This window comes from Heliangelus exortis, chromosome 4, assembly GCF_036169615.1.
Source record: "Heliangelus exortis chromosome 4, bHelExo1.hap1, whole genome shotgun sequence".
Taxonomy (NCBI): Eukaryota; Metazoa; Chordata; class Aves; order Apodiformes; family Trochilidae; genus Heliangelus; species Heliangelus exortis.
Genome location: NC_092425.1, coordinates 3,160,627 through 3,179,812, shown reverse-complemented (window position 1 = coordinate 3,179,812; position 19,186 = coordinate 3,160,627). Strand labels below are relative to the sequence as shown.

Below are 19,186 nucleotides of genomic sequence, written 5' to 3'. Positions count from 1 at the left end.
GGGTGTAAGGCACATGATTTTCACAAACAGCTGCTGCTCCCCAGGGCCCTCAGTACACACCAGAGCTCACACCACCTCCTTTTTCCACATGCTGCCTTCCACCCCAAGCTCTCCCTGAATGCCCTCTTCCCTCTCTGTCCCCTGAGCCCCTCTGTGCCACCTCCACATTTTTTTTTCCTACCTGGTTCCTCAGACTGCACATCTCCTCCTGGTGGCAACTCACTTGCCCTTTCACCTTCCTTTTCTCTAATCTTCCCTCTCCATTTACTCCAAGTAATTTTTTTTCTACCTGCATTGAGAGAATGAGCAGACAAAGCATTCTATCATTTAACAGATATTGTATTTTCCCACTATCATTTTATTCCCCCATCTCCTTCACTCCTCACCCAAAACATTTTGTAGCTTCTTCTCACTCCAATTTCTTTCTTTCTAAGATAGTAAATTCCAAACCCCACAAGCTTAGTCACTAAGTGGAACTCATGAGAACCACTGTGTAAAGCTTCCAAACACCAATTTGGAAATTACTTTATTAAAAATAAAATTACACTGAAGCAAAGTCCAAAGTATTTTTTAGAAATAAAGACATTTTTCAGCATTCAGAAATAACCACCCACTTATATAAGCACACATTTTTTAGTAAGGCATTTGAGATGCTTCCTCTGCTAAAAAAAATGAGGGGAAGGATCCATTTACAAATACAAACCAAATATTATACCACTTTACTTAGAGTTTACCAGAAACAGCAACACATTTTTAAAACCACAAACATTTCATTGCTTTTGCTATATTGTTTAGCTACTTTCATGGCATCCTGAGAAAATTTCAGTGCATCTGGAAGGTATGAAAGGCAGATCTTTACATCTTGCATTCTGGCAGACACTGACGTGGCTGCACCTTCACATCAGTATCTTTAGTGCCTTGCACTATGCAGCATTTGACTGTGGGTATCATCAAAACCCACATCTCAAAGTACAATTTGTAAAAGGATAACTTTCAAAGAACAGTTTTCCAAGGTAACACTTAAAACTGCAGGCAAAATGAGCACACGTAGGTACAATTTCACAGGAAATTATCTGACTCGTTTCTTCTTTGGAATCTGTAAAAAAACCAATACTAAAGTGCTTTTCAAAAGTGTCCTCACTGATTAAAAGGACAGGTATTTTACATAAGTGATCAGTTGCACACCAACATCACTATGTGGCTTAAAGAGGCATCTCAACAGAAAGATAAATATTATCATCACTTCATTTTAGCTTTGCTAGTAAGCATATATAACAATTTCCAGACAAAAAAAAATCCCATCTGTACAGAATCCATTTATTCACTGGAAGATGTGCAGGTAAATAAATTAATTACTCCAGCACTGTCAGCTTTTAGTGCAAGTTTACAAGCACTGGTACCAAACCCAACTTTATTGTGCTATGGGGTTTTCAAAAATGTCACACAGAAAACACCTGAACACACATAAAACATAGGGCAACCTATGAAGTCATAAATTAGCCTGACAGCAGGGTACCTGACCAACCAAATGTTTAATCCAGAAATTAAGCCACTCAAACATTCAAAACAGCTAACAGAAAACCCCAGTTTAAATCCAAAATATCTTTCTTACAGTCTTTGGTAGGTACTACTTGGCTGTTAAAACCTTAATTTAAAAACTGACCAAAACAGAGGTTAATTTAAAGGGGAAGAGTTAACTCTTCTCTTACAGTTTATGTTTAGTTTCTGTTACAGAATACACAATTTCACTTCACAGTCAATTTCACATTCCAGTCTTTTAAACTTGTCATTAGGAGGACTTCTTGCCTTTTCTAGATCTCCACTGAGGGGAAAAAAACAAACAACAATAACAAAAAGCTACAAAGGTTTATCTGTCCTTATTTAATCTGATTTGAAATTCTGCTAGATCAAAAGGTGTAAAAAGAGATATAAGGATGATTAAGGACAATTATGTAAAAGTTAATGATTACAGTTCCTCCAAAAGATCACTTTTAATGTTTGAGAGATCTTTCAAACAAAAGGCAAGGTTGAGTGCCCCCTTCTGGAACACCTCACAGCACGTTTCCCTGGTTTTGGTTTGATAGCACTAAAATTTTGCATGTGAAAAGAGCAAGGTAGTGATAATACACGGTATGAAGGACACAACTTTTTACTCCACGTGGAAGATAACCAAGTGAAAAGCCTTCATCCTCAAACCTCAAGTTTTTCAGGCTCCTCCTGTCCCATGCCTGTGTCAGACCCAGACCTGTAGCACCTGTAGGATTGATGCTGTGTTTGCAGGGAGATTCCAGTTCCCAAAGCCAAGAAGGCAGTGGCAGGAGTGTCCACAGTCCCTGGGAATGATAAATCTGAGTGCAAGTCCCAACTTCAGGATTAAGGAGGTGGAATTATCACCCAGTTGGTCTCATCCAGGCTGCAGCCACTGCTGACAAGGGGAAAGCAGCAAATCTGAAGGGGCAGCACTGGTGTTGTCTTGAGTATCTGCTTGGCACCAGAGAAAAGAGACTTCTGCTTCTTGTTAGAGAAATCTGCTTTTGTTTATATCCCGAGATAAAACATCTGCATCCAGGCACTGCACACTCCTTTCATCCTAAGGATGTGGCATATTCAAGGATTGAGTTGGCCTCCAAAGTTGGGTTTTCAGAGCTGGCACCTGCTTGCTTACAGTGAGCCCTGACAGTCAAGATTGTTTGGATCCAGTAATCCAGGTTGATTCAATCCCATCTACACCTAATGAGTTACTTGCAAGAAAGAGTCCTTTAAGGTTAAAAGAAGAGTGATTTAGTCACTTCCAAAAAAACCACCTATCATTATTTAAGCTCAGCTGTAATGTTTCTTTACACAGAAATGTCTAATACCCTCTCACTCCTTAATCCTTTTGGTATTAGACATGTCCTTTGCTCATGGTAAATTAAATATCTACATACTCCTTTTACCAAAATAACAATTAGCACTTGCTAAAGCATTAATAGATGCTTTGGACCACTCTCCCATAATTATTACTTGACAAACTGACAGCAATAGCTTATAGACAGAGGGGTGAAGTCCAGCAAGTTTTAATATCAAATTGCAAACTATGCTGTCAGTTCATTTGTGGAATGCAACAGCTGGCAGAAAAAAAAAAAAAAAAATCTCCTCCTTACTGAAGTGTAAATGGATCATTCTCACTATGAAAGCCTATGCAGTTGGTGTTTTTCTGGAAAGAAAGTAACAAAATAAGCTGGAAACAAAATGCAGCTGGATTTAAAAAGTGCAGTATTTCTTTGTTTCATCTTTTTTTTTTTTTTAATGTTCTATTATTTCTTCAAAGCTATTATATCAAACGGGCACGGAGCTAAAGTTAGACCAAACCTTCCCTCCATGGATGGTTTCGCAGCATTTTCAGGATACAAGAAGGTAAAGCTTTGCATTAGACTTGCAAAAATTAAGAACAGCTCCATTTTTGCCAGCTGCTCTCCCATGCACACACGTTTACCTAAAGAACAGATAGAAAAGACATATTACTGGTTTTGTACCATTGACACCTTTGCTAACACACACAGTTCCTGAGCTATCTTGGTCCAGACACAGAAAGGCTCAAGCTGCTCCTAAGCTCTGAACTCAGCACCTTCGGTCTCCTGTATTTCAGCCTAAGCCTTGCTCAGCTGCCCTTCTTCTTATTAACAGCATTTACATACACACAAAGCAAAAGTATTCATCATTTCTCACTTCTACCTAGCAATTAGAGGATTTAGGAACCAAACCCAACCCATTTTGCAAGCTCTGTAGCTGCTCAGTCAGCAACTTGGACACCTCATGCCTCTAAGGTCCCAGACCACCTCCAAACACCCCCTTTCCCCCAACCAGCTCCTGAATGCACCTTGGTTATCTTACCCATTCCAAAAGGAATGAATGCCTCTTTCTTAATTAGCTGGCCATTTTCATCCAGAAATCTTGATGGCTGAAATTCATCAGGTTTCTCCCAAAGGTTGGGATCTCTGTGCACTGACCACAGGTTGGGAACGATCACGCTGCCCTTAGGAATAGTGTATCCCTGCAGCACTTGAAACAAAAGCACAGAGACAGAGGATCTGACAAGTTGATAGAAGCAAGCATGGGAGACTTAGAGTTATTAAAAAGGCAGCTACAAGCTGTCACAAAAATTACATGGATCCCTAGCTGCAAATTAAGCAGGAGCTCAAGGGAACAGTAGCCTGCCTTGGTCAGAATCACACAGGTCACAGCAGCTGGAAAGACATCAAGTTACTGGGAAAAGGGAGCAGCAGTCATTAGGAATCCACTCTGCTGCATGCAAGTGCTGTGACCCAGTTCCCTCCTGATCCTGAGCTGTCACAGAGGAAGAGGGAAAGTTTTGAACTGTTCCCACAAAACGGTTTAGAAGCGACTACTCTCATTTCAGCTTCTTGCACCTTGCTGGTCTCTGAGCCAAAACATTAAAAAAAACAAAAAACACCCCAGATCAGTTCAGCACTGGGTTTGGAAGTCAAGTGTTGCTAAAGCCCCCTCACATTAGCCAGTGCTCAGCTATAGTTATGAAAACAGGTAGCAAACAAATTGACTTGGGAAAGGATCTTTTTTTCTTGTTTTCTGTAGATGTAGATCTCAATGGCTTAAGCCTTCCAGGCTTCAGCAAGCCAATTGCTCTGCATTGCTGCTTTCAGACCTCTGCATCAGATGTCCAAATCCAGATGGCTGCTTCAGGGCCAGAGGTGGAGTCTCAGCTGCCAACTACCCCTAAGCACATCAGTCAACACAAGCTGACCCTCAAAAAAGAAGCTGTTCAGAATCAGGGAACTTCTGAATGTCAGGTCAGACATGCCCACCTACTCCCATTTTACACACTTGGGTTACATATTTAATACATAAATGAGGCCTTCAGAAATTCTCCCCATCAGATCTCCACCCACAAAAGAAATGCTGCATTACCAGCAGTTTCTGAGGCCATCCGAGGAATAGAGAGGGGAACAACTGCAGTCATCCTCTGCACTTCCAGAATGGTTGCTTCTGTGAAAGGCATTAGAGCCTTGTGGGCCAGGGAGGGAACTTTGTCACGTCCTAGAACTGCTTCAATTTCTGCATGAACCTTCTCTATTCAAAGGGAGTGAGAAAAAAAAAAAAAATTAAAAGTGCACAATATGCAAGAAGACATCATCTCAATTTAATTTTCCTGTTTACATAGATTTGTCAAAAATGACTGCCAGACCTGTGATCCCCAGCTAAAATAACTATGCCAAGACATAAGAACAGACTCAGCTAAGAACAAAATAACCAAGTGCAATCCTGACACCTGTCAAGAGCAGAGCTACTGAGGTGACAGACATTGCTAGCTGGAAAAGTACAGGAAAAGTTCTGTTCTGGTTGCAAATGCATTCATAATCTTGGTTAAAGAGTTTAACTACACAGTAATTTGAATGGTGAAGACATCAAGCTTCTGGTATGTTTAAAAAAAAAAAAAAAAAAAAAAAAAAAAAAGAGACTGCATCCTGTGTGGTTCATACAGTGTGTGCCTGAGTCAGCTTCTGTCCCTGAGGAAATCCAGTTCTCAGAACTGGGAAAGGTGGTGGTGAAAAGCTGGGAAAGCTTTTCCTGCAGCTGCTTTTAGATTCTTCATTGTGGAGCAGGAATTGTGAGGCTGTTACTGCAAGCATTGAAGCCATTTAACCTGTTCTTGCTGTTTCTTGCTTTCTACACACAGAACCTAAACTCAGCTATTCCCCAGTCCCCCCAACAAGGCAGCAGCAGGAGCTCCTTCTGCAAAGGAAAAACAGAAGTTAAAAATCTTAAAATCTTCTCTCCCCTCTTCTTCATGTGAGACACAAAGTGTCCAAATATTTGTTTGCCCCCTTCATCTCACTAAAGGCTCAGCATACAATTAATTCTCTTCGTAGAAGACTCCAAGAGGCAAAATCTGCTTCACCCATGTACAGGATGATGCTTTTCTTCCAGGTAACTTGGAATCTGGCTACCCAGCAAAAGAATCTTGAAAGAGGGCATCTCATAATTAACCTTTACAAAAAATAATAAAAGTTGGTTTCTATTTTTCTATATTGGTTTCTATATTTTTCTCTGTTTATATTGTGGTTGTCCTGCTTGGTTTTCATCCAAGATTTACATTCCAGGCTGCTGGCTTGCACTTGTGTTTCTTTAGCACTGATTCAAGATCAAATAAAAAGCTCAATGCAAAAGAAGTTTCTCAGTTCTCAGAGCAGAAATAACCACAACTGCTGTGCTCAGTTGCTGCCACCTACTGGGTTTGTCAGGAAAACAAGTTCTCAAGTGAGGAACACAGTAAAAAAAATACCTGAACAGCAAGAGATTTGCCAACCTGCTTCGTGGGGTTTTAGTATTTTTATTTTTTTTTAATGACACGTACCTGTATGCAGGTATACACAGCCAGAGTAATTTTAAAAAGTTTCAAATATTAAAAAAAATTAAAATGAAGGAGACTGTCTCGTGCCAAATGTCATCACATTTTATCCCAAACAGCATTTCCTAGGAATTTGTGACCTTTTTATGGAACTATCCAGAAAGCAGCCAAACTGCTGCTCACATTACCAGGTGCAGAAATAGCAACTTCAGGAGCTCTCTGCTAACAGCACAGTAAATGAACTCCTGCTCCACTACATTTCATGGATTTAAAAATTTCACAGACCTTTGGATGTCAAGGATCAAAACCAAGTCAGGGAACAGACCAACCCAAATACTCAGCACTGCCTCCCTACAAGCAAGCACACAAACACCCACCCTTCTCTTCTTTTTCCATGTGAAAAGCAAAACTGCCTTCCACAGACAAATATATTCTTTGATTTTTTGCTCTGGTAGCCCTTTATTTGTCTTTCCAGGAAGTATCTGCAACTAAAAGTTATGCAGTTCAGTGTTTTCTTTAGGGGAGAAGAGAAAGGTATCACCAGGAAAAAAAGGGAATGAAAAAAAAAAAGACCCATACACAACTCTCAAGCAACCAGCAATAAGGAATGGGACACCACAAGTAAGAAAATGACATTCCATAGTGTACATTCCATTATATGATTTAACAGCAGCCACAGAATTAGAAAAGGGGAAATCAGAGAGAGGCTGTAAAGCTGCAAAGAGATCAGACAAGAGAAGAAACTGACCAGCACATACATGTAGAGTACCAAGCAGTAGGGAAAAGGTTAAAAAAAACCCAAATCAAACAAGAAAACAACTAAACACAAAACTCTCCCAGCATTGATAACACACAACCATCAAAAACTGAAGAACAAGCCTATGCAATAAAATTTTATTTTACTTTTGTCCCCACTGGGCTCTCTTCCTCACATACTGATGCCCTACTTTGCAATCTTTGCTCAACAATTTGGTTGGCTTTGTGCAATAAACTATGATCTTGACCTAGTTAAAGAGATTCCAGTCACATAGGTACTGTAAACAAGTAACCTATTTAAAGAGACTCCAATCTATTTGCTTACTTGCAAATCAGCTGCAGCACACGAAAACCTCAAAATACTCAATACTTAAATACTTAAAAAACCCTCAAATAATTAAAATTTCCCTGAGGTTTGTCTGTCTCTGCTTCAGGTTATCAAGAAGTCCAGGCACACATTCTGGAGCACTAATAAAAGTTATATCACTTCTATAGGCCTGGAATGCCACGACTGACAAAGCTTTTGACACACGCTGAGGTTCCCTGGAATTCCTTGGGGGAGATAAAGCTGTCTCAAAACAGAAGAAACCCAGAGACTAAAAAAAGGGCCATTTGGATGGTTAATATACAGCATTAATGTAGAGATCATCACAGCAGAGCAGGATGGGTGATGTCTGATTGCATATCAGCCTTTCAAATCACACTTACATGTGTAGTATTTGCACTTCAGGTGCCTTCTTCACTGTTGCTGATTGCTTCTGTTTTTGACATCTACAGCTTTATGGCTGGAAGAAAAAACATGGAATAAAAACCAGTCTTACCTTGGATTTCTGGGTAGAGAGACATGTAGAGCAGGCACCAGAGGAGTGTATTGGAAGTAGTGTCCGTGCCTGCGATGAAGAGGTCGCCGATGATAAAAAAGAGATAATCTTCATTAAAACTGCTCTCCTTGTTCTTTTCTTCTTCTGCATGGATGAAGTACATATCAATGAAGTCCCTGGGATTTGCTGCATCCAGCGTATCCCGGTGCTGCGCGATGATTTTCTTCAGAAAAGCAGTAATATCTAACTCTGTTTTCCTAAGTTCCCAGAAAGGCCCAAAGGGAAGGTAATAGAGCCAAGGGCAGATATTGACCAGCATCATGGAGCTGTTCACACTCAGCTCCAGTGCCCGGGCCATGTTCTTCAGCATCGTCTTGAACTCATCATCCTCGTAGTTGAAACGCCTGCCGAAGGCCATGGAGCAGATGACATTGGAGACCGCGTTGCGGATGATGGGGAAGGGATTAAAAGAATCCTTCCCGTGCTTCAGCATTTCCTCCTTTATAAACTTCAGCTCCTCGATGATTTTAGGCTCTAAGCTGTGTCTCCCCACCCCGAAGTGACGCAGCGTCGCGAGAGAGAATTTTCTCTGTTGCTTCCAGACGGGGCCGTAAGGTGCAAAAATAACACCTGGAAGACAAAGGGGTGATCTGAAACCAAAATGTTTTATTTTGAAGAAGAAAAAGTTAGGCCTTCAACCCAAGAGCCAGAAGAGGGAAACAATACATAGCAGCTCTGTCCCAGGCACCGGGCTAGGAACTAAAGGAAGAACACAAAGTTCTTCATAATTGCTTTGGGAAATCCTGTTCCTCCTTTTCTAAATCAGTGACATTAATGTAATAGCTGCATCAATAGTTTTAGCAGGTTTTGCAAGACACTAACAGATGGAGAAAATGTACTGTAGGTGCTTTGGTACCAGTGATAACAATTTTGTAGGCACTGTTAAATCTGGGACATGTCAGCTATAGCCTTTTCTCCTCTGACACAAACTCCTTCAGCAAGGCAGAAGATGTTAAAACACAAACCAGTCTGCATTTCTTTTCCCCTTCCTGTTTTACAAACACCTCGATACAGTTTCTGCGTGTTCACATTTCTACACAAGCAAAGTTTTGCTCTAACTTTTATCAAAATACAGGACACACGTGTTGCAAGCAAACTGGGAAGGTGAAAACAAGTTCAGAGCCGCTTGGCAGGAAGAGTTTTGATGCCTCTAGGCACATGTTCTGCAGGATTACATCATTATGAAACACTATTTAAATTCACACCCTCAGCTTCGAATATAAATACTGCTCATTTACAAACATTTCTTAACAGACTACACCAGAGACACCACAGCAAAACAGAATATACAACATACTGTTTCTAATGTCCTCCGTGGCTACGCTGAGAAAGCTTAAAGTCATCAAAACCTGAGCTTGTTCTGCTCTTGCTCTTCTAAGCAAGGTGGAACTACATCTGTTTGTTTTTTTTTTCATGAAACTAAAATTTACTTTATAAATGTAACACCAATTTACCTGTCAATGGGAAATCTTAATGTTAAATTTAAAAGAATGAGGAGTGGCCACAAAAAATAAGCAACAAGATGCACCATGCTACAATACTTACTGCTACCTGCATTTCATTACAACATAAATTCTACTTAAATTACTACTTAAATTACTACTTAAATTACTACTTAAATTACTACTTAAATTACTACTTAAATTACTACTTAAATTACTACTTAAATTACTACTTAAATTCTACTGCAAAAAAAAGGAGAATAAACAAGAAATGTGTAGCTAGAAACAGAGATCTGTAGACATGCAAGTGAGAGAGCTCATTTACAATCCCAAATGTATAAACAGCTCTGGGTAACATAAAGCTGGTAATCTTTCTACACAGATTTTCTGTTCATAGTAGTAATGACAGACTGAAGAATACAAACACATGGCCTAGTTTCAAAAGCCCTGAACAAAATAAGCAGAACATTATGAAGAGTCAGAACAAGCTGAGAATCAGCTGAACTTCATCTTGGCACAAAGATGTTTCTTAAGAAATTTATTCATGTGTCTGCTCCCTGGCACTTTAAAAACAAACCCAAAAGCTTTTCAGATCCCCTTTCTCAGGTAAAGTTTCCTGGTAGCCCTGGTGTCCTCAGGCAGGGCAGGGGAATGATCAGTCCCATCTGGGGATGAATTTGGCCAAGATCCAGCGTGGGTTTTCAGGATTTGCAGATAGGGTGGAGAATCCTGAGCTTCTTGATTCCTATGGAGATGGATCACATCCCAAATTTCTCACTGCTGCTTTAGTGCTGCTGCAGCACTGGGAACACTGACAAACACAGAATTCCCAATGGAAAACATTTAACTTCTGTATTATCTGATTTGTCCACACCTGGATGTAGACAGGGCAGGATTATGAAGGCAGAAAACCACCCAAGCTCCATCCACTCTGGAGACTGAGTCTTTGCTGCCTCTCATTGCTATGGGACACAATATGCTGTACTAAACCAAAAATGCCAAACCCTACTTTTTCTCCCCAATGTAGTATTTCTCCTTCCACGTGTGTGCAGAAGCCTAGATAAGAACTGACCTCTACTTTCTCCCTTAAATTCTCAGACTCTCACACCCAGCCAAGAAGGCCTCACTTCTGTGCTACTCAGTTCCTGAAATGCAGCAATTGCTCATTCTGATACTCCTACCTCCTCTCCCCCCAAGTACAGTATTTTGTTTCTATCTTACACACACTAGAGCCACACACAGCTCAGATAAGCCCTTATTTCTTCCATAACACACCCAGCAGGCCAGCTCAGATTAAAGACAAAACTACAACAGAAAATGCAGCTTAAAAGAAAACAGCCCTCTAAGTTGCCAGCAGGCAGTTTGTTTACAGAAAAAAGATACAGGCAAAAAGGATGCTTGCTGCCTCAAAGCATCCCAGTCAGAAGTGACAGAGCTGAAGTGACACCATCATCCCATTTCTCTTGATTCCTTTTCCTAGGACACATGAACACAGCTGTGGCTGGATCCAGTGTGAAGTCTCACTCATGAACTCTGGAAACCAGGAGCAGGGGGCCTCCAATTTGAACTTTTAACTCCCCTGGAGCATCTAACCATGGAAGCTGGTAAGTTGGTGATCAGAAATTTCAGTCAGGCATGTGCATGAATTCTTTGTAAGCACCATGTGTGGACTGCCCTGGCTACTCCTGCGTCACCACGCTCCTTCTGATAGAGAACCACATGCAGAAAGCAAAACCCATACAAAATTCACACTATTAAACAAAAAATAAATCCACCACCAGCCTGAACACGTGGGTTTACAGCATGGCTGTAAAACAGTCTGATGTCTAACTGCTGTACCCCTTTCCTCCCAACAAATCCTTGCTAAATGTACTGCATCTAAAAATATTCATGCACTATAGCAACTACCTGCCAGTAAGATCTGTCTCAAGACAGTATCATTAAACCAACAGAATTAAAAAAATTTTTTTTTATCCTTTAAACCAATTAGAGCAATGGTATCCAATTGCCTGTTATTAAACAAGATCTAGGTCACTCACTTTCCTCTTATCTTTACTGGGGTAATTCTGGCACAGTAAAAAAATGAAGATAAATAGTTTTAGGCACTTAAGCAATAGATTTTTCTGGCCTCAAAAAAAAAAAGAAAAAAAGATAAACAACTTTCACCATGCAGTCAGCACATTTGCAAGCCTCTTGGGCTACACCTCCTAAACTGAAAAAGGAAAGGTACTTTCCCACAAATACCAAGATCTCTGATAACCTGAAGACCAAACATAATGAAATTCTAACAGTGACATTGCCATCAGATGTTTAAAATCCCCGTGCCCATTTTTGGTGGAAGCTGGTACACTCCCCTTTGACCTACTCAAAAAACCAAACCCCAAACATGCTCTGGAAGTTCTGGCAGGCAGAGAAGCACAGCTGGAAACATCTCAGCAACAGGAGCTCAGACTCGGGCAGTGCAGACTGCACAGGTATGGGACTTGGCACAGAAGAAGCCTTCCCTGAGCCATTGTTCCCTTAGCAAGAGCTGGGGAAGCACCCAAATTCCATGCTGCTGCAAAGCATCCCAAACTTCTCCTCCCGATAAAAAGCAGAAAGCCCATGAGCGACAGGCTCGCTGTTCCTGAAATCCCTGCACAAACGCCATTTGCTTTACTATAAACAGCAGTAAAGGGGTCAGGCACTGCAGTCACCCCGGCATTACCCGCTCTGCACACCGCAGCGCTGCGGAGTTCACCGGGATGCTGCCCGCTCCCAGGGATGCTGCCCGCTCACCGGGGATGCTGCCCGCTCACCGGGGATGCTGTCCCCTCGCAGGGATGCTGTCCCCTCGCAGGGATGCTGCCCGCTCACCTCAAGGGAGGGCGAGTTTCCCTCCTCAGGCTCCTGTCAGCAGCGGGGCAATGGGCAGGCGCCATGAGCACAAAACAAGGAGGCGGCTCGGTGTGCAGCTGACAACAGCTATTGATAAATTTCCGCCCCGCAGCCACCAACAGCTCCCGTTCGATATTCCCGTTCAGCCCCGGCCATGCACCCAGCGGTACCCCTGGGTACCGGGAGGCATCGGGGTGTCCGCCCGCACCCCCTTCGTCTGCCGGCCCGGGGCCCCTTACCCTTCTTGTGGGTGATCATAAGGACGATGGGGACGGTGGGGCGGTCGCTGAAGACCTCCGCCTTCTGCACCAGGGCCTCCCGCACCGCCCCGAAGGTGTTGAGGACGATTAAGGGGCGGCTGCCCACGAAGAGCCGGAAGACGCTGCCGTACAGCTTGGTGAGGCTGGTGAGGAAAACGTGAGGGGAGACGGCGGGGGAGCCGCGGCCGCCGCCCCACACGTCCCTCGCCCACCTCTTCATTAACGGCGGCGGCAGGAGGGCGAAGGCGAAGTTGCCCACCAGAGGCCAGGGCGCCGGGCCCGGCGGCAACCCCGGCGGTGCTCGCCATCGCCGCAGCAGCCAGTAACAGCCCAGCCAGCACAGGGCCACCAGCAGCAGCTCCGTGGCGGTGGGAGACCGCAAGAGCCACGTCCAAGCGGCCGTGCCCGCCGCCGCCATCCCCTCCGGCACCGCCTGACCCCACCGCCGGCCGCTTGCACTCCTCCTCCCACCGCCCTCCCGTTACACTCCTCCTCCTCTTCCTTCTCCTCCCACTGCCCTCCCGTTACACTCCTCCTCCTCCCGCTCTTCCTCCTCCTCCCACTGCCCTCCCGTTATACTCCTCCTCCTCTTCTTCCTCTTCCCATCGCCCTCCCGTTATACTCCTCCTCCTCCTCTTCTCATCTCCCTCCCGTTACACTCCTCCTCCTTTTCCTCCTCTTCCTATCGCTCTCCCGTTATACTCCTCCTCCTCTTCCTCCTCTTCCTATCGCTCTCCCGTTATACTCCTCCTCCTCCCGTCGCCCTCCCGTTACATTCCTCCTCCGGTCCTGTAGCGGCCTGGAGCTGCGGTGGAAGATTTCTGAGAGTTTGTGGTGGCACAGAGAGGTGGCAAAGCGACCCGAAGCTCCGGGGGGGATGTTCAGAGGTTGCCCCCAGCCCGGCGGCGAAGACCTGTCCCGAAAATGCGGGCGCTGATCTGCAAAAGGGGCTGCGGTGAAACGTGAAAAATGAGTTCTTGCCCGGGAGTGTCAGACGCTGACTGCCCTTGGACTCAGTCCAGGTTTGAAAGGTCTCACTCAGGTCCATCTAATTAAAAAAAAAAAAACAAAACAAACAGCTGCTCCTCACGGCCTCACTTGAACTGGTGGCCAAATCCCCCTTGGGCCAAAATTTGGGTTTTATTTGGGCTTAGAAGGAAAGCAAACACAGACAATCCTCCTTCCCAAATAAAAAAGTTGGCACTTCTAGGCAATACACCAAAGTTTTGTTTTCATAACCTGGAACATCGGTCCCAGCTCTGGGTCAAGGGACTTCTTGGCAAATACAGAACAGCACTGAGAGGCTTTCCAGGGCTGGACTTCATTTCCAGAGGAAAGATGGGTTTAGTTTTCATCCTCTCCCATAAAACACAACAAAAACCACCCCAAACCAACCCCTTCCTCTGAAAAAACCCAACTTCATCATAACTTCCCCAACCCTGCAAATTACACCTTAGTGCACTTTTCTCCACCTGATTAACCAAAAATTGAATCCCTAAAAGGTAATTAGATACTGAAAAATGCTACTGCATGGTCTCCCAAACCATTTCCTGCAGGCATCAGTGACTTTAGGAAGCATTCTTGATACTTTCCTCACTAAAAAGCACTTCGGGCAAAATATAAATACACAATCTTTAAAGTGACCCCCATAGAACCAAAAATAAAGAATAAAGAGCGTTTCCCATTTAAAATGATGCTGGGTTGTGTTGGGGTTTTTTAATAGTTGAATATTCAGTAAAGATAGTGACAACTGGCTCTTAAAATAGTGGCTGGACTATATTAAAAAGGTTTTATTGCAATTATACAGAAGTTACAAGAATTTTAGAAATACATAAAGCTTCAAATGGTTAAGGTAAATTTTTCACCAAGCAATTAAGGCAACTGGATACAATCTTTCTTTAATAAAATATAAACAGCAAATGGATATTTTAATAGCTGTGGATAAAACAAAGTAGAAAAACTAAGATCACATGTTTAAATTGGTAAGACAGAATGCAGCTTTTTTACCCATATCTGGCAGAAATTGTGGTTAATTATAATGTACACTAATAAAAAGCATCTATTAGAAAAATATAGAAAAAACAGGTGACAATTTATCTGATCCAAAGACATTTTAGATCTGAGTCACAAGGAAAGTTTAAGTCCTACAGTCTGCAAATGAGAAGCAAATCAACCCAGCACAGCTGAGATTTCTTTACAGAAGAGTAACGTAGCCTCACTTCTTTCTTAATTGAGAAACAGCACTAAAAACTTCTTTGCTTTCCTCTTTTGCCTTCTCTTTTCCAATTAAAGTTAGAACCAAATAGCCTCTTTTTAAAGCATAAAATTAACAGGAAAATAAACCCAAGTGCTTTACTAATATTCTGCATACACCAAATAAACACATAGACAAGTTTTAGCACTGTAATGCTTCCCTTGGAAAATATTCCTTTTCAGTTCTAGTACCACTGTAATAAAAACCACTTCTGTTTAGTTCTGCACTTAGGGACAGTCCATTTCTCAAACTGTTTTGCCCTAAACTGAGTAACCAAAGCATTTGGTCACTATGCTTCTAAGAGGTAAAAAAACCCTCCACAGAACAAGGAAACACAGAAAACCACTAAAGACTCTATAAAAATGAGTGTTTTAAAAGTAATGGACTATTTTTCTTTAAAGATAACCATGGTACAGAGGTAAGGCCCAAGCAGAAGCATTGGAAATGTAATTAACAGTAAAATCTGAAAAGCAATGTAATATTCCTCTCCCAGTTTTATCCTTGGAAACCTATCAACACCCATGACTGCTGACCTGTTATTCTATGCAGTTGTTAACACCCATTCTCTTCAAGTATGGGCTGTGTTTTTATATACCTCATTTAAGCTTGTGGGCAACTTGTGGATTTCTATTTCCACAGGCACTTTATTCACAAAACCATTCTCCTTGTTGAAGGAATATTGAAAATATTTGAATGTTCTGACAAAGACATTTGGGTAACTCACAACAGACACTAATGTTGAAAATCTGCCCAGTCCAGGGCCCATCACATGCTCACCTAGGCTTCATTTTTGCTGAGCAGTTCAACATGAGATCAACATTGACCTCAGTGTTTCTGTAAATATTGCACTTTTTTTGTAAACTAAAAAAAGACAAAGAGGTTTCTCTGAAGCATCTGGTAATCAAAAGATAGGAAAGTTACATTTCAGTGTGGTTTAGAGCTGTTATGGCTGACTTTGTTCTATCATTGGCTCTTCCAAATGTCCTACTATTAAAGAAATCCCTGAGGGAAGTAACACACAATTCAGACTTTTGTCACTAAAATATCCATCTTTGCCAGCCCTGCTTTTATCCTAACTAGTGGGTTTGTTTCTGCTTTAAATTATTTTAGACCTGGCATAGTGGTTGCACTGGCAAAGTTCTATGAAATAGAACTGAGAAGAGCTCATTTATTTGTTGAAGCACCAGGTGCAAGTGGTTCAGAACTTATTGCAGAATATGAAAGCTAAAGTTTAGTGACCAAAACCTCAAGGTGTGACCACTTTAGAGCAGAGAAGTGTGCTGCAGGGTTCCAGACTGGACCATGCTACCTGCAAGAATATTATTTTGCTATTCCAGAACCTAAGTAATCCTACTTCACAGTTCTTTCATGTGTTTTTACCATGTCCTACTATGAATTGCCTTTAAAATTATGCCAAGTTTCACTTGTGTTCTTAACATAAAGTTATGGGGTCGTTTTCCTTCACAAGTTTGCTTTTCATAAGTTTCAGTAAAAGAATAATCAGTGTTCTCTTAACATTATTTTGTCCATTTTACATCCTCTCTCTCTGTCTTCAAGGTTTCAACTATGATGAGGAAACCAAAGACTTATTTTAAAATTATTAGCTTATGCCTTAATCCTACCCAACACAGTTCTTATATTTTACACAGAGTTTCAGAGATCCCTAAGTATGCATGAAAATTTCATCTTGGACATATAGTCTAGACCCATACACATTAGTCTAGACCCATACTAAGGTTTTCCTGCATTAAAAATACTTCCTATTTTGCTGCTTTTATATAAAACAGAAATAGAAGACAGTAATGTTTATAGAAAAAGCATTTGGAACAGGCTTAAAATGTAAAGAAATTTTGCTTTATTGAAAAGGTGTCACAACAGCTTTCCTTAATGTTCATGGGTGAGAGAATAGCACCACAATGGACATAGATTTTTGATTTTTAATTCTGTGTGGTCAGTCCAACAAAGTATTGCATTTGCTAGTACAAAGGCTGACCATAAAAGATTTTCAATTTAATATGCTGAGTAAACCACACAGGCAAATCCTAACATGTTTTTACCAAATTCATGGTCAACACTTCAAGTCATCATGACAGATAGCACCTTTGAAGAGAAAAGCTACAAGATGCTCACATTATTGCTTTTTTTTAAAGTACAACTAGTGCAATAGATTGGGTTTGTGGGTTTTATGTTGTTTGGAGGGTTTTTTTAGGTTTGGTTTGTTCTGACACAATAAACACACACACTAGCTGACACCTGCTAGAAAGTGCAATCCTGAAAGGTTTGCAACACAAAAGCTAATTCTTACCTGTAAGGAAAAAATTATGTAAAAGTGAGGCCCAGTTTGCAAACATTTGTAGAAACTGCAGCACAAGAGGTCTCCAAGTATCATTTTTACTGTAGCCTTGTGCTGTAGTTTGTAGAACTGGACCCTAAAGCTATAAAAAAAGGACATGTATTAGCTCCTTATCATACAGGCATTGCAGCTTTCTTGTATTACCTCAGCAGCCAATGGCTTATCTTGCCTTATTTTTATTTTTTTTTTTCCCCAGATTGGATACATAGCTCTAATCCAGGCACAGAACTATGGATCCAACCTAGGAGAAATCATGCAAGAAAAGCTGTCAGCCATCAAAGATGCAACCATGTTGCATAGAAGTGAAGTCCTGGACTATTTTTGCAGAATTCTTTAGAGTTCTCCTTAAAGTCACATGAAAAACACGAGAAGCAGAGCCAGGAAACTGTTATTTCCTCTTATCCCTTGAGGTTCCTTGGTGTGACCCTGACCTCACAAACCCCAGAATCTTTCACATTTCACACATATTTTCCTCACTTGGGAAAAATAAACACAAAGACTGTACCAAACCTATGCAAGAAGTGGTTCCTGAGATAAGAAATATGCCTTGGGATGTCATCTTTTTTACTTCAAAATAAGTTGAAGTTTCAAAATTGTGCACAGATGTGTCTGACCCGAATGTCTTTTGGCTTGGTGTTAATTTTGGAGCCTTCTCAAATATAAACCCTATTTTCTCTAGTGAGCCTTTTTAAAAGGCAGTTCATAGAAGACAGAGACAGACAGGAGCCCAAAGCAGCTGAGGCCAAAGCATAAGCAGCATTTTCAGTGGCAGTAAAGTGGAAAAAAGTGGAATGCAAAACTAATTTTTACAGAAGTAACAAAGTTACTGGAAATGGAAAAAGGGCTGGAGTTTAGCAATATTAAGGCCTATACACAAACACTTAAAAATAAGCATGGAGATATAAATTTCCTTTTGATATTCTCAGCACTCCTACCATCTCTAATAAAAAAATTATAATAATAGTAATAATTCAAAAAGAGAACTGACCTACTAATTTTAAAGGCAAAGCCCAAGCCTGAATTACCAGCATATTCCCCTGAATTCCAGCACAGCTCTCGGGTGGATGGTTTTATACAGCAGTGGCCTTTTCAGCCCTCTTCTGGTTTCAGGTTGCAACTACACTTTTTAGCTATTGCCACCTTTGGCACTGTGCCCCCACTTTGAAAAGAGCTCAAAAGGAAAAATCAGAGGTCTCCTCAACACCAGTGTTTCAAATACACACTGGAGACTGCACAATATTGTTACTTCCTCTTAAAACATCATTCAGGCCTTCCAAGTGGTTTGCCAGGGAAGAATATCTACTGAAATAGGAGGTGAGTTCAGAACTAGAACTTTTTCCTGAAATATTTGATGTACCTAGCCTGAAATTCTTATGTACTGCTTCCTGGCTTAATAAGGATTTAATCAAATGTTTAATCCATGGAAACCTGAGCCAGTTAGGAAAAGCTCAGTGTGCTTTAAGCATGGCAAGACTTTCTCCTTGGTTTAGAAATACTAGGAACATCTTGGTGGAACAGCTCAGGAAAATTTGCTAATGGAAACTTTAAAGTATTTAAATATTGCCTCTTCCTGAGTTAGATTTTATTTTTATGTTCTAAGTTATGGATGAGAACCAGTACAGCCCATAGCACAAGACACACATCTGTACTGTAGAATGAAATGCTCAGTACTGCCCACTGCCTTCTGGGGTTTTTTTTCAGCACTCTTACACATAAACAATTTAATTCTCTATTACTTAGAATTTAGGTGCAGTTGTAGCTCAATTTCATGTAAAAGGCAAAATATGATCACCATCTACTTAAATGTCTCCACCTTCCTTCATTTTTCTTGTACATAATAGAACAAAAGCCCTTTGCCTTCATGCTTAGTTTCTGCACAATTCTTAGTTTTTGCAGAATTTTCTGCACATTTTTTTTTCTTGCTAAGACACTGGGAAGCATCACAAAGTAGCATTTGAAGACATTCTAAACAAAATTACCTCAGTGGCTCACTATG

The 19,186-nt window shown here is 41.4% G+C and overlaps 2 protein-coding genes across 5 annotated transcripts in view; both read right to left on the bottom strand.

Moving 5' to 3' along the window:
* Positions 1 to 494: 494 nt before the first annotated feature.
* Positions 495 to 13,080, bottom strand: CYP2U1 (cytochrome P450 family 2 subfamily U member 1). Its single transcript, XM_071742646.1, has 5 exons — positions 12,563 to 13,080; positions 7,945 to 8,574; positions 4,927 to 5,088; positions 3,874 to 4,041; positions 495 to 3,475 (listed from the first exon to the last, which is right to left on the bottom strand). Exons 1-5 carry the CDS (start codon positions 12,999 to 13,001, stop codon positions 3,297 to 3,299), a joined length of 1,578 nt encoding a protein of 525 aa, XP_071598747.1. The 5' UTR covers positions 13,002 to 13,080; the 3' UTR covers positions 495 to 3,296.
* Positions 13,081 to 14,355: 1,275 nt separating this feature from the next.
* Positions 14,356 to 19,186, bottom strand: part of SGMS2 (sphingomyelin synthase 2) — a 40,333-nt gene continuing 35,502 nt past the window's right edge. For all 4 annotated transcript variants that reach the window (XM_071742652.1, XM_071742654.1, XM_071742655.1 and 1 more), the window contains one exon: positions 14,356 to 19,047. The gene's annotated coding sequence lies outside the window, so the exon portion shown is untranslated. The remainder of the gene's footprint in view (positions 19,048 to 19,186) is intronic.

Bases quoted from the DNA above. Each gene is read 5' to 3' on its own strand.
- CYP2U1 (XM_071742646.1), bottom strand. From the start codon at position 13,001: ATGGCGGCGGCGGGCACGGCCGCTTGGACGTGGCTCTTGCGGTCTCCC. The intron at 4,042-4,926 runs GTAATGCAGCAT...TTTTGTTTCAAG, and splicing joins GATGGCCTCAGAAACTGCTG to TGCTGCAGGGATACACTATT. The intron at 3,476-3,873 runs GTAAGATAACCA...TCTGTTCTTTAG, and splicing joins ATTCATTCCTTTTGGAATGG to GTAAACGTGTGTGCATGGGA.